General features: G+C 45.2%; 1 protein-coding gene across 2 annotated transcripts in view; it reads right to left on the bottom strand.

The window, feature by feature from the left end:
- The window catches only part of Ddc (dopa decarboxylase), a 90,829-nt gene that overhangs the window by 19,542 nt on the left and 52,788 nt on the right, over positions 1-18,499 (bottom strand). For both annotated transcript variants that reach the window (XM_051165054.1, XM_051165053.1), the window contains exons 7-9: positions 14,331-14,397; positions 5,732-5,826; positions 1,425-1,492 (exon numbers count right to left, since the gene is read on the bottom strand). In XM_051165054.1, the coding sequence (XP_051021011.1) occupies positions 1,425-1,492; positions 5,732-5,826; positions 14,331-14,397 (230 nt within the window). The remainder of the gene's footprint in view (positions 1-1,424; positions 1,493-5,731; positions 5,827-14,330; positions 14,398-18,499) is intronic.

The raw sequence follows: 18,499 nt of genomic DNA on the forward strand, positions 1-18,499 counted from the left end.
CCCTCCTTCCTTGAGGTGTGGATACCGTAAGAAGGAATTGTCTATGAGGAAGTGAACCCTAAGGTGACGAACCAAGTCTACTCGGACCCCAACCTCTTGATTCTTTTCAGTTTTGTTATAGTAACAGAAAGCAGAAAGCTCAGAGGGTAGAGTGTCCTGCACACAGGCCTGACAGCTTAAGTTCAGTCCTCAGCTCGCGCAAGCTGGCAGGAAATGGCCAAGTCCTGAGTGTTGCCCTCTGACTTCAACACGCATTCCAGGGTTTTGTGCATGCCTCTACACACACACACACACACACACACACACACACCACTATACAATTACATAAAAATTGTAAAACGTTATTTAAAATACTGTGACAAAAAAAGAAAAGAATTTGAGTTTACAACCAACTAAAGGATAGCAGATAAGTTACTAAAACAACACACTGATTATTTGGTAAACTGGGGATTTGACCTTACCTAAATTGATTGAGAGCTATGTTTCTGTCTTAAGGTGAAGTATCATCTGTTTAATTACAGTATACACTGAGTGATTTTGCAAAGTAAGCATATTGAAACCATTAAGCTTACATACTGTACAACATTCAAGCAGAACCTTTCTCCTGGACCTATAGGTGATTAATCAGCTTCTCACTTTGATTTGTTTGTTTGTTTTTGGTTTTTCAAAACAGGATTTCTCTGTGTAGCCTTAGCTGTCCTAGACTCACTTTGTAGGCCAGGCTGGCTTCGAACTCACAGCTATCTGCCTGCCTCTGGCCTCCCGAGTGCTTGGATTCAAGGTGTGTGCCACTGTGCCCTGGTGATTTTGATTTGTTTTTTGTTTTGTTTTGTATTCTAAAGAAACAAGTTTCTATTGTTTCTGCATCACTCCCAGGCATGATTTCATAAAACATCTTTATGTTATGTCAATTTTCAAACTTATAGCCAAAGTGATTTACTCCATTGTTACTATCAATTTCCAGAAAAAAATTTTAAAGACATCATACTTTTATTTATTCTCAGCAAGTACTTTTAAGCATTTAGATTGTTTAAAGTCAGAGTTAGTCTGAGAGGCTTGATGATAAATCTGAGAATAAATACACAGAAGCAACAATTAAATGTAAGTAGTTAAGTTTCCTGGGATTTGGTGTCTGCTCAGGACAGATAAGTCAAGTGGCAGGTCTCCTGTCTCCAGGTTCTCTCCCCTCAAGCTAATCTGTTGCAACAATAACAGTCTAGATAAAAGTTTACAACCAGAGTGAGATTGAGCAAGAATCCCAGCAGTGGCTTTGAAATGGAAGCAAGTGGTGAGCTAAGTGTAAAATAGCTGTGCTGCCTCTGCTCTCATGCGGGCCCTGGATGTGTCCTGGCAGGTAGGCCTCTGTCTCTGCAGAGACAAGGGTCACCACAGGCTACCAGGATCTGAGCAACAAAGAAACTTACCACATGGCAGAGCAGTCAAAATTCACCAGAAGCCACTTGTGGGGATTAAAGTTGAAGGAATCTGCAAACTATAAGGGAATAAGAACAAGAAAAATGAAAGCAGTGCAGCCACAGCTCTTTAGGGAGAAAGCAAGACCTTGTGTATTCTTTTCTTTTTTTCTTTTCTTTTTTTTTTTGGCAGCATGACCTGATCTTTATTCTTTTTTGTTTGTTTGTTTGTTTGTTTTTTAACACATTTTTATTGAAAAATAAAATAATTCATATTACATCTCATTTGCCCATTCCTCCCTCCCGCTTTCACCCTATTCCCCTTCCCTATGACTGTGGCTGAGGGGGACCTCCTCCCCCTGACCTTGTGTATTCTAAGAGTTCACATCTTACATGGTAATATCACACGAGAGTCCCAATGCGAGTGCTGCCAGCACTAGATCTAGAATATTCCACTGATAAGTACCGTGTCCAGAACAGGCAGATCGGGCCTGCAAATACTTTATGCACATCATCCTTCAAACTTCCTGAAAAGGCAAATTTCTCAGAATGTGAGAAATTTGATGACAGGAAAGAGGAAAAAAATCTCATAATTAATCTACAGTGATTAGAAATTCCTTTTTAAAATTTAACTGAGGGTTCTTTGGCCAGCATGGCACAAAATCAGAACGCTTTCCCTGTACCTAAGGGTTTTCCTCCTCCGTTTTAAAGATGAGGTCTAAGTTCAGTCACTTCCTGACAGTTACGGGTTTCTTGCCTGGAGGGTCACAGGTAACAACTGCAGCTTGGCAGACCCTGTTTTCAAGGAAAAAAATAGGTTCCTCCCAACAGCTGCTAGAAGGCTCCTGGGTTGAAGCTGGGCACTCAGAAAGCCAGAGCCTCACAAAGGCTGCTTTCTGCCATTTTCCAAACGCCGGCCCCAGCTTCCCACGTGACTGATGAGTGGCAACGCGTCCATTTGAACGTCGGGGATTTGGCCTCGGAGCTCAATTTAGAGAGAGGCGAAGCTCAGTCTAGCCCGATTTCCTAACGGGACAGTTTTCAAACTTCCCAAGGCTTTGCGGTTGCTCCTCTTTGTTTAATTCCAGGAATCCTCACTAAGGAGGTAGCAAAACTCTTAAGGGGCCTGACTGGTGTCAGCGATAGCCATGGGGGCCCGTCGGAGCACGCTTCCATATGGACCCAAGCTGGAGGTGCGGACTCATTTCCTCCCAGGTTTCAGAAAAAGTAATTTTGAGAAGGAGACAGGAAATTACAGCAAGTTTCATTTGTTGATAAAAGGAAACAAAAGGTTAAAGAGGAGCATTGTTTGCTAGGGATTTTATTAGTTCCCTCCGCTGGGGCTGATCTGTTTAAACTTCTTTCATTACAGTGATATCTTCCTCCCGCTGACAGAGAGGACGGCCCTTATCTGCAAGGGTCGGGCCACAGCAGGATATTGCGGCCGCTTATCTGACCACGGAGCGGCCAAGCCCTCAGCCAGGCAAGGAGAGAGCCGTACCGCTAATGGAGGAAAAATTGCAGTGATTCCAGGTCCCTATGAGCGCTGTGAATGCTGTCTGCTGTTGATAGGATCTAGCCGCGGTGCCCATCGCTGTGGTGGTCTCACTGTCCGGCACCCCTCTGTGAAAGGTGAAACTTTTGAGTTGTCAGTTCAGGCCAAAGAAGAGCACTGGTTCATCAGGAAATTCTTAAACCGGATACCTGAACTCAGCAGCCTCCAGCTTAGGCCGGACTCCCGGGGGGGGGGGGGGGGGGGGGGAAGGCACAGGAGACGCGTGGCCCTTCTTCCCTTAAAGGAAAATGGGTTGAGTGTCCCTTATCTGAAATGCTTCCTTATACTTAAAAGTGTTTACATATACAGGGTGAAATAGATTAGCCATAGGACCCAAACCTAAACATGAAGTGTAAGTATTCCAAGGTACAGCTTGAAGGTCATTTTACTCAGTTTTTTAAAAATTTCTGCGTATGAGACAAAGCTTCATGATACGGAAATTTACCACTTTAGCATATATCAGGGATTGATAAGTTTTAGATTCTGGAGCATTTTGGACGTTAGGGTTTGAATTAGAAATGTCCGCACGCCATCAAGCTCAGTGTTCATTTCTTAGACGCATCAGAATCAGAATTTTCCAGATATTCACACAGTCCCAGTACTTAGTGATTTTGACCTCTTTCTATCTCCTAGGATGGATGCAAGTGTAGCCTCTATGAAACACTCGGTAAGCAAACACTGACTGCCCAAGAGAAAGAGTGATGGTTGCGGAGGCAGGTGCCACCATGCTAGTTGCTCATCAGCACAGAGGGGGATTGTTCCCGTCAAAGATGGGACTGTTTGTATGCCACACCTTTGGCATTCGCCTCTCTGCTATTACCCTCTTATGAGAATTCAAAATAGTAATTAGAAAATCGATTGGCAAGCCTCACATGCAAGCAGAAAGAGGTTTAGAAGGAGCTTCTTTAAGCCTCGGTGAAAAATAATGAAAGCATCTAATGCGCGCTCAGTCTCCTATGTACCACACTCTTCTTAAACCCACGGATGATTAACGCAGCCACTCCTTCAGCCAACCTCACAAAGGATTCATCGCTGGGGAAATCCATTTATAATGTGACTAGACGGTACCTGACCTGCCCAATGGTTCATAGTGATTCCAATCTGGAATGGTGAAGCCTGCATGCCGATCCTGCTTCCCTTCCAAGGTGAAGTCTCAAGAACCCTCTTCCAAGAAAGCAATCCTTTCCTGGCTGAAGACCGACTCCTCTGATTTAGCGTCTCCTTCCTTGGACAGACTTCTATAGGAGGCCTCTTGGGGCCCTTGAGCACATGAGTCTGCTAGTCGACAGCTGGAAAAACCTACCTATCCTATAGACAGCCCAACAGTGGAATTCTGCCTGAGTCTGGACCGATGGGCAGGACATCTACCGGAGGATACCGGGTTGAGTCTGTACTGGTTTGTGTTCTTTGCTCTGCAGAGACTAAAGTCCTGGCTAACTGTTTTGATTGTTAACTTCTCAAGGAAGTGTTTCATAAATAAATAAATAAATAAATAAAATAAAAACGAAATTAAAAAAAAGAAAGAAAGTTTCATTTGGTAGGGCAGGATACATTTTTCAGTTTTTGGAAAAGTTCGTGGGATACTTAGAAATGCGTTGGTGACTTTCTATGGAATATTGGCCAATCTCACTCAGGTGTATAGGAAGACTATGAACAACACATTGAACCAGATTGTAGGAAATCGCAGGTTGACATTTTAAATTATTGTCTGACTGGAATGCATAGAAACTTTATTTTACTCATAAATTTTTTCTCTCTCCATAGATTTATACGTAGAGTCTAACCTAGGATGCACAGCTCTGCCCAGGATTTGTAGCAACTGGAAAATAGCTGTCAGCCTCAGGAGTGCTTCAAAAGACAGACTGCATGACTGGAATGCCCTCGGCCCCTGTCCTGAGGAACTGTAATTTCTTTTATTAAGTTAGCTTTCATTTTAAAAAATTATGTGTGTGGGGGCGGGGGCACTTGGTGTATATGTACATGTGCAGAGTGCAGGTGTGCACAGACCAGAGGCATCCGACCTCCTGGAGTTGCCGTTATGGGAGCAGATTTTGGAACTCAAACCCAGGTCCTCTGTGAGAACGGCAGGCACATTTATTTGCTGCTCCATTTCGCCAGCTCCCTGAGGAGGTGTAACTCCTAGTAACCACTGCAAGAAAGTACTGCCTAGAAAGTAGTTTGCTGGAACAAACCAAAGCAGTATAAGTTGAGGTGTCCAGTTTTGTTTGGGTTGTTTGCTGTTGTTGTTGTTGTTGTTTTGTTTTTGAGTTAGGGTTTCTCTCTGTAGTCTTGGCTGTCCGGAACTCACTTCGTAGACCAGGCTGGCCTCTGCTTGGAGTTAAAGGTGTGAGCCACCGCTGCCCAGCTTGGAGTGTCTAAGTCTTACAAAAGGAGAGTTCACTGATAACACATCGGGTTTGCTTTTGTTTTTGCTTTCTTTTTTTTTAAGTTTTTAAAAAAGATTTATTTGTTGTATATGAGTGCTTTATCTACGGAAGAGGGCATCAGATTACATTATATAGATGGTTGTGAGCCACCACATGGTTGCTAGGAATTGAACTCAGGACCTCTGTGAAGAGCAGGTGGCGCTCTTAACCACTGAGCCATCTCTCTAGCCACCTTGTTTTTGCTTTTTAAATGACCTTGGGTAGCAGTGCTGCTCAGTGGAAACTATTTGCCGTGTACACAGGAGGCCTGTGGGCTTGATTCTCAGTGCAAAAGGTAAAAAAACAAAACAAAGACCCTTCTTGAACAGCTTGCTTACCTCCACACCATTCAGGAGATGCCGGAACTCAGGACAGATAAAGGCACTGCCTGCATATGCAGCATCAATGTGCAACCACACGCCCTCCTGGTTGCCTACCAACAGAAGCAAATGGTAAGTTCTCGCCTGAATACCCCTCTATCAGTTGTATTTGTGGAGCAAACAGCTGGATCTCCAAAAGGCCTCCCATTAGGAGGCTTTAAAACCGAGGGCAGAGATACCAGCTGCTGGCTTTCCAATATGTCAGCTGCCCAGGGCGTGCTTAGAAAGTGGAGGAAAAACAAGCAACCAGTCAGCATAGTGCTGAGGCCAGCACATGCCACTCCTACTGTGTTTACCTAATTCTCTTCTGTTTTCCATGCCTGTCATTCCACCTGCCTTGAGTGTACTCCCTCATTGGGTTTGCTAACCCCCGCTCAAATCTCCCTTTGAGAAACATCCTTTACAGAAAGTAGGACATAATCCATACACTGAAGGTCTTGGTTGTCAATTTGGCCAGATTTGGAATCACCCAGAAAGACAAATCTCTTGCCATGTATGGGAGGACATTTCTAGGAAGCATTAGCTGAGGAGGGAAGGCCACACTGAAAGCAGGCGGCGCCTTCCAATGTGTAGGTCACATATAAAGAGGTCCCAGGAATAGCACTGTCATCTTCCGGCCTCAGATACTGTCTCCTAGTCAACTGCATTTCTTGTTAGCGCTGTTTCCGGCTAATGTTGCACTCCAGCTTTCTCAGCCTTCCATGATGGGCTCAATACCAGAAACTTTGCAGGTATCTCCAAGCCTTCAGCGCTAGACCGGGCCTGCTGGAGCATCCACTTCCTAGACTGAGCAGTGACTGAGCTCACCGAGTCGCTACATAAAGGCAGATATTGTAGACAATCTAATGCATCCATTTGCATAACATATGGATCTCTAGATGTGTGTATAGGGATATACACGTATACATTTCTGTTGCTTCTGTTCCTCTAGAGAACCTTACAAATACATACACTAATATTGCTCTGCCTTCCCCATGTCCGCCACAAACTCAGGGAATTTATCGTAAACTACCCTTGGCTCCTGCCATAAATGATTCGTGTTTCCTAACTGACCTAGTCACTTTTCCTGTTGCTTTGATAAAAAATACCCTAAGAAAGGTAACTTAAGGGAGAGCGGGTTCACTTGGCTCATGGTTCAAGGTAGAGTAGACCTGACAGCGGAGGCCTGAAGTGGGTCATCCTGTTCAATCTATGACCAAGCAGCAGAAAAGGAGGACTTCTTGTCCTCAACCAGCTTTCTACTTTTGATGCAGCACAGAACTCTATCCCGGAGACCTGGGTTACCACTTTTAGGGTGGGTATTTTCACCTCAATTAACTTAATCCACAGTCTTCCAAAGGTCTGGCCAGAGGCTAACCTAATCTAAATGAGGGCACTGGTGTGCCTGGAAGCTTATCTCCTTCGGGATTCCAGACCCTATCAAGGTGACAATCAACACCAGCTTTCACTCCCACCACACATAACAGCCTTAATGAGAGAGTTCTCATTTTGCTTTGTTTGGGGATGAGAAAGCTTCCTCTGCACGCATACACCCTCATTATGTGCACTCCCTCACTGCTCTGCTGATAACTTCCCTTACCCACCCAGCCTAAGCTTTATTCTCTCATAGGCAAACAAAGGAAAGGATGGTACAAAAATCTTTGAGTATACATTAGATAATAATCATGCGTTGCCTATCCTATCACTTTGGAGTCAGTGAAAAAATCATTAATTTTCTAGCAGGACATAGTGGCATATTCCTTCAATCCAAGCACTCAGGAGGCAGAGGCAGGCGAATCTCTGAGTTTGAGACCAGCCTGGTCTATAGCCAATGCTGTCACACAAAAAAAAACCCTGTCTCAAAAAAAAAAAAAAAAAAAAATTAATTTTCATGTGTTGTGTAATAATGTACAAATTGAAACATTCCATGCCAGAGGGAGGCCTCTTAAGACTCAGGAAGTAAACAAACTCATATGTCTCAGGAAGTTCCTGGAATTTCTAAGATGCCTCCTCCTACCAGGCTGAAGCTATATAAACAGTAATAGCTGCTAAGAAAAGGAGACCGAGCTGGGCGGTGGTGGCGCACGCCTTTAATCCCAGCACTCGGGAGGCAGAGGCAGGCGGATCGCTGTGAGTTCTAGGCCAGCCTGGTCTACAGTCAAGGCCACACAGAGAAACCCTGTCTCAAAAAACCAAAAAAAAAAATAAAAATAAAAATAAAGGAGACCAGCCAGCAGAGCTACCTTCAGGGCTGGGAGCTCCAAGGTGCAGCTTCTGTGAGGTACCGGCCAGGCTGGGCTTGGCTTTTCAGTGATGTAACTACGTTTGAATTATCCATGTTCCTTTGGGCAACCTCTCACCCAAACTCCTATAAATAACCCCAATAAAGTCAATGTTTCACTGAGTTGGACTTTTGTGGAATTGTTAATTTGGTGTCTGAGGCGAGTAATGCTCTTTTTGTATGTCTGTCTAGTAAACATACACCACAAGAAATAGCCCAAACACCAAATATAGTCACAAGGCTATGAAGAGGATAGCTAGCAGCCATCCCTGCACAGGTGAAGATCCTGGTGAGCTGAATTTATACAGAATGATGGATCCATCACTGATTTTTTTTCATACATGATGGTCATTAATGTGTGTGTGTGTGCGCGTGCGCGTGCACGCGTGCGCACGCTGTGAGGAAGAATGAGTCATTCTGAACTCTGCTGACAAAAGATGTAAAAGCCATTCCAAAACTAAGACTCATCTCATAGCAAATCAAGGTCGAATGAATTATAAATTAGTGGATACCACTATGCCAGGACACTGTCAGAAACTAAGGCACAAGAAGAAACCCAAGTCATCTGAAGCAAGGGCAAAGGTATCAGTCTCACCAGGTGCTCACATGGCCCCAGTTGGGTGCAGCAAGAGACAAAGCCTTAGGATAACACAAGACTTCTCCCCGAGGAGCAACAGGATCATGATGGATGGAGTCCACAGCCATCATTCAGATTAGCTTCGAGGCCTGGAGAACTCTACACTCCTTTGTAAAACAAGACATGCTGTAATTTGAATATCTGTTAAATCCTAGCCTCCAGGGTAAGGGCATTACCTTAGCGAAGTGACCAGACCATCATGGTGGAGTTCCGTTAACACCCTTATAAAAGAGACACCAGAGAGACTACTTGTATCATCTACCATGTGAGCACTCACAGAATGTACCGCTTATTAGCCAGTACGTGAGCTCTCTCCAGGCATCAAATTGACTGGTGCCTTGATCCTAAATTTCCACACACAAGCAATGTAATTCCTGTGGTTTACAACCCCTGAGGTCTGTGGTATTTTGTGGAGCACCCCAAGCAGACTAAAACAAGATGATTCTGTGTTTTCTGTGGGTGCTTCTTGGGTCCCACAGAGACCTCTGCCTATAGAATTTGCTTTTTTGGCTGAGGTCCACGAACAAAGTCCCCTAGATGCCCCACTGTTTATGTTCAGTTCAGGATGTTGCATGAAGGAGTGAGATAAGGCAAGACAGAGAGTCTGATGGGCCAACAGGAAGAAACACTCATACCATGGCCTGGGGGAGGGGAGGGTCTAGAAGGGCATTTAGGCTTCTCTTTCTCTCACACGCCTCTGTCCTATATCCTCCACTCTTGTGAGAAAGGCATGCTGGATAAGTCAGAGAAACCTTGAAAAGAGAGCAGGCCGCTCAGCTTCACCCTTAAGTGTCTCAGAGCTTGCATCATAGCACCCAGATGAAAAGATGTTTCAGTGAGTCTCAGCAGCTAAATGGGGAACGCTAAGGCCACTCTAGAATGCTTCAGGTCCCTTTACCCATAAGTCTGATTCAGTATGTATGAAAAGACCTAGGGAGCACCCAATAGTCTCTATTGAAGAATCAACTTCACCTGCAAAAAATCTAGCATCTACTCTGTTTTCTGAGAGATGGCCTACAGACCTCTTTTTTTGCCTGGAGCTTTGGCCCAGTCTGATTCTATGATTTGTGATGGGGACACTGGGTGATGGCATTAACAGTTTTTTTGGTTTGTTTGGTTTTGTTGTTGTTGTTTGAGACAAGGTTTCTCTGTGTAGCCTTGGCTGTCCTGGACACACTTTGTAGACCAGGCTGGCCTCGAACTAACATCGATTTACCTGCATCTGTCTCCCAAGTGTTGGGATTACAGGCGTGTGCCACCACACCTGGTGCCATTAACAGTTTTGACTTCTGGAGGAGTTGATCTCTAAAGGTGCAAGCTGGGCTTCCAGAAGGGTCCGAGTAGAACCAAATCCACACAAAAACAGTAAAGGGTTAGGAGAATCCTGGGCAATGGTAGTGCACACCTTTAATCCTACACTTGGGAGGCAGAGGTAGGAGGATCTCTTTGAGTTCAAGGCCAGCCTAGTCTACAGATCAAGTTCCAGGATAACCACCACAGAGAAATCTGTCTTGAGCGGAGATGGAGGAGGGGGGTGGGTGGGAGGAGAGTGAAGGAGAGCTTGCCTGCTAAGAAAATGTCATTACTCAGTGCACATGGCTACACATTATAACTAGAGCACTCAGTTCATACCGTCATGACTCCTCGGAGTCTCCCAGAAGCCCTGTGTGCTCACACTTCAAGACTGTCCCGTGTTTCTACTCGGCTGATTTCAATTTCTGTCTTCAACCACCCCTGTGAGATAGTTCTCAGTAAGTGTTGAGTCTTCTAGCCAGTTACAGGACCTAAAGGAGTTTGAGGAGTCCTGAAGCTATAGTCTAAGGACTGCCTTATGGACACTACCCTCTTCAACTTGGATTAGCCCCAAACTCCAACAAAAGATAACTCACAAACGCGCCCTAGAAACATATAGACTTCTCTTGGTCCTGTGGGGGCGGGGCATGGTGTTGAGAATGCCCCTGTGCTCTGCATCCTACATGCTTGGGTAACACCAGCCCCAACATACAGGCTCTCTTGCACATGTAGGAATTATGTGATTGCAGCATGAATACACAACAGCCAAGCACACTAGCACTGAGGCCACACCACCTTTCGCATCTGCTGCCATTGTCCTCCTCCTCCTCCTCCTCCTCCTCCAACCTATTTTCTAAGTGGCCACCCCAACATCCAGAAGCCAGGCCTTGGTAGCACAACCATCTTACAGGCCCTCTGGGCCCCAGAATGAAGCTAAGGCAGGCTATATCCCTCCCCTCCCTACTCCCTGTGACGGCCTACCTTGCTCAGCCAGACCCCTTCCTCCATGTCCCCACGTGGGTACCTAAGGCTGCCATCTACCCATTGGCTATAACTAATCCTCTCCTTAACAAACTGCCACCATGGCAACTGGTCCATCCAGGTGGACTAATGTCACCATCCTCTCTGCTGTACCATCTTCAAAGACACTAAACAGAGCCCAAGTTTCCTGAAGCAGGGCCTGGAAGACGGGTGATGGTGAGTGAAGAAAAGAGATCATTTTAATCAATGGGATAAGGCCAGCTCAGAGCACATTACTCGGAATGAGGCGTGCTAATTGACGATCGCTAAATACAAGCCACCAGTTTAGAGACAGTGGGTTACAAAGGCTTAACTCTAAGATACTACCACAGGTTAGTAATAGTGCCTTCAGGTATGAGCACTGGCCATTGCGTGTAAGGGGTTGGTGTTGGCCTGTCAGCACCCCCCAACATTGTCCCAAGAGCAATCTTTGGGCTTGAACCCCAACAGCAAAGCCCATTTCAGGCTCTGCCCACAGCACCAGAACCGCCTGACAGAGGGAGCTCCAGGACAGCAGGGCAGCCAAAGCTCTAACCATCCAGCGCCCTGGGCATTAATGGCAGGGGCCACCTGCTGGTTGTCATCTTCCTGCTCCTGTGGGGAGCCAGATTGAGTTCAGGGATAGCAGCCATGTAGGCTCTATCTGGCAGAAGACTTCAGTGCTTTAAATCCGATAGCCCTGGGGAATGACATCAGCCGGCTGTTGGCCAGGACATTCAGTCCTTGGCCTGACATCTGAGTCAGAGGACTTCGTCTTGCTTGGCTGAGCTTATGAAGGTCTGCAGCTAACGAGGCCCACAGTACAGCCATAGCTGGGGATGGCCAGCTAGTTCAGTGTGTTCTCAGCCTGCTGTGTGGGGCTGAATTCAGCCAGTAATAATCACAGCTGTGCCATAGCTCCTAACAGGTGGAGCCAAATCCGGAGTGAATGGCAAGGCTGTGTCCACCCTACTTCTCACATTTGATTAGCCTCACGGTCCTGGCAGTACAAGCATGCACTACAAGCAGTACATGCCTTTCCTACAGCCCATTGTCCGCGTGAACTCCCCTGAGCTGCACTGTGAAGGAAATACTGTTTTACCATTATGAGAACCGTTTTTCTTTCCAATTTTCAGATAGGGGAAAATGAAGGTCAGAATTTAAGACACGCAGCTGTAAGCTATAAGCTTCTCTGCTGCTTAAGGTCATGGCCAGTCCCCCTCCCCACTCCACTCCCCCACCCCCCACCCCTTACACACACACACACACCAGCATGCCTGCAGCACCACCTCTACCATTGTTTCCCCCTCTAGCCAGGGAACAATGACCCGGGGGAGAAGAACTCTTCCTGGGAAGAAACCACAAGCAAATCAGGGCTTAGGAGAGGTGGGAAACCGTGCTTGGCCCACACAGAGTGACAATGAAGCCAAATGCCACGCAGGTGGCGTGATGTCTGGCACAAGTCAAAGGACTGAGGTCAGAAAGCTTGCTAGGGGCAGCTCCACCCGAGCCTTCGCATCCCTGAGGGACAGAGAAGGGTGAGTGAGTTTCATGGGCTGATATATCCGTGGTGCCTTAGAAACAGTTCCAAGGCCTGCTGAGTTCCCAGAGCTCGCATTAAAGGTGAAACTTCAGAAACGCAGGCATTAATTCATTTTGCAATGAACACAAAAATTCTAGTCTCAATGAGAAAGACAAAATGTTCTGATCAAGGGAGGAAAGAGGTGCTCATGAGGCCTGGAAATGATCTGAAAGGAGTAGTCTTTGGAGAAATTTAGCTTGAACGTATTGATTTACAGCTGGGCATGGTAGCATCTGCCTTTAATTCCAGCACTGGGGAGGCAGAGGCAGGAAGATTGATGTGAGTTCAAGGCCAGCCTGGTCTACAAAGGGAGTCTAGGACAGCCAAGGCTAAACAGAGAAACCCTGTCTCGAAAAACAACAACAACAAAAAATCCAAAGAAACAAAAAAAGTGTTGACTTGCTAAATCAATACTAGCAGCTATGTGCTGCGTAATGATGGGCAAGTCTGAGAAATTCATCTTTCCATGAGGTGGTCATCAGGAAAGTACTGTGGAGTATGCTTGGACACACCTAGGATATAGCGTATGCCATCCTAACTAGTTTTTATCCTTAATGAAAATGTCACACAGCAAACAAAACTTCTTTTGTTTTTTCTTTCATTCTTTCTTTCTTTCCTTCCTTCCTTCTTCCTTTCTTTTTTTTTTTTTTGCGGGGGGGGGGGGGGCGTTTGAGATGGCATTTCTCTGTGTAATAGCCCTGCTGTGGCTGTCCAGGACTTTCTTTGTAGACTAGGCTGGCCTCACACTCATAGAGATCCACCCGCCTCTACCTCTCAGGTGCTGGGATCACAGGTGTGCGTCACCACACCAGGCTCTTTTTTCCTTCCTTCCTTCTTTCCTACCTCCCTTCCTTTCTTTTCTTTCTTTCTTTTTTTTTTTTTTTTTTTTTTTTTTTTTTTTTTTTTGAGACGTGGTTTCTCTCTCTATCTCTGGCTATCCTGGAGCTCACTCTGTAGACCAGTCTAGCCTTAAACTCAGAGATTGGCCTGCCTCTGCCTCCTAGGTGCTGGTATAAAGCATGTGCCAACATTTTCTGGCTTACAATAATTTTTTTTCTTTAAGGAAAGTTTTTAGTTTTTCAAGACAGGGTTTCTTTGTGTGTAGCCTTATAGCCCTGGCTGTCCTGGTATCATTCTTTAGACCAGGCTAGCCTCAAACTCATAGAGATCTGCCTGCTTCTGCCCTCCCCCACCACCTGGCTTTAAAAAATACTTTAAAGACAGGGTAACAAAAGGTTGGATTCAAGTACCAACAACTTATGCCGAGTGTATGTCATGCACACACACGACCTTCATGTGGGGCTAATTGCTCCAAATGTTGAAGAGCTTAGTTTCCTTAATATTGCCATCATATCCTAAATACTATATTAGCATGAAGTGCTTGGACACTTTGCCTCTCAAATAGTATGTTGGTGTTGTTAAGTTTAGCCATTGTTTATTTAGATCACACTCTAAGTTTGTGGAATTTAAACCAATGAATTTACATTATTGTAAACCTGAGAGAAGGCTTGCAAATGATTAGATTTGTTTGTTTGTTTGTTTTTGTTTTTGTTTTTTCGAGACAGGGTTTCTCTGTGTAGCCTTGGCTGTCCTGGACTCACTTTGTAGACCAGGCTGGCCTTGAACTCACAGCGATCTGCCTGCCTCTGGCTCGCAAGTGCTGAGATTAAAGGCATGCACTGCTACGCCCAGCTGCAAATGATTAGAATTAATGATGATGAACACCACTCAAAATGAAAGGTTGGCAAGAATACTTTTCAAAAAGAAAACTGAGCCAGATACTTACAAATGGGGCCCACTTCTAGGAGATTGTCAAAAGAGCAGCAAGATGTGGTTCCCAGTGTAACAACCACCTAGAAGGTGAAAAAAACAAACACCGTTTTATCCCCCGTGTTGCCATTGTTGTAACACAGCCTGTCTTCAACAGTGGTTGCCACTGGCTAGCTCAGGTACAATGCCTGTGAATATTTACAGGGAGATAGAAACCCATGAATGGGTGTTTCATCTTTTGGTTAAAGTATCATAGCCGAGGGCCGGGCGTGGTGGGCGTGCCTGTAATCCCAGCACTCTGGAGGCAGAGGCAGGCAGATCACTGTAAATTCCAGGCCAGCCTGGTCTACAAAACGAGTCCAGGACAGTCAAGGCTACACAGAGAAAGCCTGTCTTGAAAAAACAAAGTATCATAGTGGATAAAGAGCTCAAACCTGTGAATAGAAGTCTGAACTGTGGGCTAAGGAGATGGCTCAGTGAGTAAAAATGCTTTCTGTGAAAGCAAAAGAACCTGAGTTCAAATCCCCAGCTCCTACATAAAGCCTATGCATGGCTTCACAGGATTGGAGGGGCAGAGAGTGAAGGTGCTGGGGACTTCCGGGTCAATTGGCTTAGCCAAAGAGTGGGCTTCAGATTCAGTGAGAGACCCTGCCTAAGAGAGTAATACAGGGGCTGGAGAGATGGCTCAGCAGTTAAGAGAAATTGCTGCTCTAATAAAAGACCCAGGTTTGGTTCCAGATTTGGTTTCCAGAACCCTCATGTTTGCTCACAATTGTACACAACTCCAGTTTCAGGGGATTCAGTGGTCCCTTCTAAGCTCCATGGCACCAGGCATACACACACACACACACACACACACACACATACACACACACACACACACACACACATATATATAGTATATACTCTATATATTATATAAATCACACTATATAAAGCATATACTCTATATATTATATATGCTTTATATAAAGAGTAATATATGTGTGTGTGTGTATGTGTGTGTGTGTATATATATATATATATATATATATATATATAGTATGTGGGTTTTGTTTTTTTGTTTTGATTTTGTGTTTTACAAGACACTGTGTAGCCTTGGCTCTCCTGGACTCACTCTGTAGACCAGGCTCACCTTGAACTCAAAGAGATCTGCCTGCATCTGCCTCCTTAGTCCTGGGATTAAAGGTGTGTGCCACCATATCTGGCTGTGTGTGTGTGTTTGTGTGTGTGTGTGTGTGATTTTCTTTTTTAAACTATGGTAAATATCACAATATAGACACCAGTGTCTTCCTGTGGCTTCCACATACATGTATATGTATGTACATGTGAATATACACATGTGAACATATACCATAAGCACATCACACACACACACACACACTACAAATACACACAACTCTGAACGCTGAGTGTAAGACTAGGAAGTGTTGGCTTTCATGGATGATCACCCACATTTTACCTACAAAAGGTTTTCAGGGAATTGTGCCTTGGGTAGAGAAAACGGAATTTAGTCTCATGAATATTACTCCTATAATGCTACTTCGTCAGATCCATCTGTTGGAGAGAAGAACATAGTTTCCATAGAATAAAGAATTTAGACATTTTCCCCCAAGTTTGATGGAGTGTGTGTGTATGTATAGCTAGAGCTATAGCTAGGGCCAGTCAAGCCACACCAGAACACTGCTTAAGAGCGTGCCTCAGTGCCCTTACTCTATGAATCTAATTATCCAGAATGACACTACTACCAAAGCTTTGCTTCAGTCTTTAAAAGGTCTATGAGAAAGTTCCACTGGTGCTGGCAATGATACTGAAAGGCGGGCTTCAAAAGCATAGAGTATTGTGGGTCATGAGGTAGGAAATCCTTGGTGCCTTACGATGCTCTTACCCATGCTGTTCACTCACATGACTGTCGCTTCCCCCAGACCCAGTGTTCTTGAAATCAGGTCTTTATATTGGTGGGAATTTGTACTTCGCTGGACGTGAAATTGATGCTGCAATGTATTTGCTGAACTTACACTCTCCAGGTGATTAGGAAAAAACAAACAAACAAACAAACAAACAAACAAACACCCCATTTATGACAGCCAAGGACCAGTCTGATTCATAGAGATCGTGCAGTTGGGGTCGTGAACTTTCTCCTCAGACTTGATAGAAACATGTAATTTCATACACTCTTGTGTCAAGCATATGTCAAATGTCAAGGATGCATGATTGTTCAAGTCTCCCCAGAAATTGTGTCACCCAACATTCTTTGAACAATGTCTTGACCCTTGTGTCCAGTCCTCCCCAGCCCTCCTCCAAGAATGTTAACTACGCTACAGGTCCCAAGTGTTAAGTTGGGCAGGTCAGAAATTCAGGCATGTCCCCAAGGGCCTTTCTGGCTCCATTTCACAGATGACCACCTATATTTTCCCTGAAAGCCAAACTCACCCTGCAGTGAGATTACAGCCCTCTTGCCAGAACCTGGCATCTGTGGGTGTCTCACCTGGCTGCCTGGGCCCTGCTGCTCACATAGAAGCCTGGGTTGGTGGAGGTACTTGGCACTGTTTCTCATACGTAGTGCTTTTACCAGGGACCCGTTCGTAGGAGATGATGGCCAAGCAGGTGCTGGCAGGGCTCTGACAGTTCTGTGGAATACCCACCTATATCCACAAAGGTCTTCTGCTCACAGGACTGTCCTTAGGCCCAGCAGAGGCAAAACGTAAATACAGGCTTTGTGATTATTCAGGTGTGGTGACTCAGCAGCTCATGGAGGTACCCACTGAACACAGCTTGTGATCCTATTCACAGGTCCCAAGAAGAGGACCATGTCATGCCAAGGGGTACACACCATGGGGGGTACCATATGCAGAAGCTCTAGGACTGTCATATATGAGCACAGGCCTGTAAGCAGAAGCCTTTCTCTTGGTGCTCATTGGATGTTACAGGCAAGGCAGGCAAACAGGCTCCTTTGACTAATTTTAGATGCTCAGACTGCCTGTAATTATTTGGTACCTGGCTGCTCCAAAGGCGAGTATGATGGGGAGACAGCACCCTGAAGCAAGACCCTCAGAAGCAGAAGAATGGTGGATTTGTCTTTTTATTCGGTAGGCCCTCTTGGGACATCTTTGTTCAAGGATGTCTGAGCATTAGAAAAGCAGACACTGAGGGTCAGGAATACTGGTGGCAGGGAGGGGGTTTAAAGGAGGGCTGCTGTTCTAGCTTTTAGCAGTGGAGGCAGCAGGACCTCAGGTTTGAGGTCAGTTTTGGACTATGCAGAAAGATCATCTTAGGGCACGCAAGTTGGCTCAGTAGGTAAAGCTTCTTGCCATTAGCCTGATGGCCTGGCTTTGATTTCCAGGGCGCAATATATTCTCAAAAAAGAAGAGCCCATCTCAAAAGAACAAAAACCAACTGTGTGTGTGGTGGTGGGGTGAGGTGGGATAAAATCCCTAGGTCTGAAGCTCACTTGCACTACCTTGGGAGACACACTGCTGGGTTGCTTGCTGGCCTCCATCTTTCTCACTCACAAGGTAACATAGTAGACACAGGACTTGCCCAGTGTGAAAGGTTCTAGTGGCCTTCCAGGTTCCCTGCTTCCAGGCTTTCCTGGAGCTTCACACTCCTTTGAATCTCAACCCGGTTTCTTCACTTGACACATTCAACATTCTCCACACTTGCCTCATTTGCACAAGATGAGTCACGCAGTGGGCCTCGGGGCCTCAGTGATTTTTTTCTCTGATATCTGTAATTTCATCTTGACATTTAACTGAATATAAAAATGCTTTGCTTTAGGTACCTGGCTAGCGGGCTGCTTCATCATAAGGCTCTTAAAATGCTTTGTCTATGTTACTTGGGGTAAAATTACGCCACTTCAGTAAAGACAGATTGATTCGAGACATTAATACTGCGTGATTTTCTCAGTTTTGTGTCTCTTAGAAATGACATGTCTGCAGTGCAGCAATTGCTTCAGTTTCTTCTCATTTTCTCATCTAAACACTAATTGGCCCAGGAACAATAATTTCTGCTGTTAAATTCATACATGTTAAACATTTGCTTGTTAAAAACAGCTTTTATCTATCACTGGGTGCCATAGACTATGGGAGAATGGTTTCTGCCAAATATGATTACTGCTTATCGCCTGAGATGAGCTTGGGGCCGAACATAAATGTTCATTCTTAAATTTCCAGACAATTATTGATT

Source organism: Acomys russatus, chromosome 22 (assembly GCF_903995435.1).
Source record: "Acomys russatus chromosome 22, mAcoRus1.1, whole genome shotgun sequence".
NCBI lineage: Eukaryota > Metazoa > Chordata > Mammalia > Rodentia > Muridae > Acomys > Acomys russatus.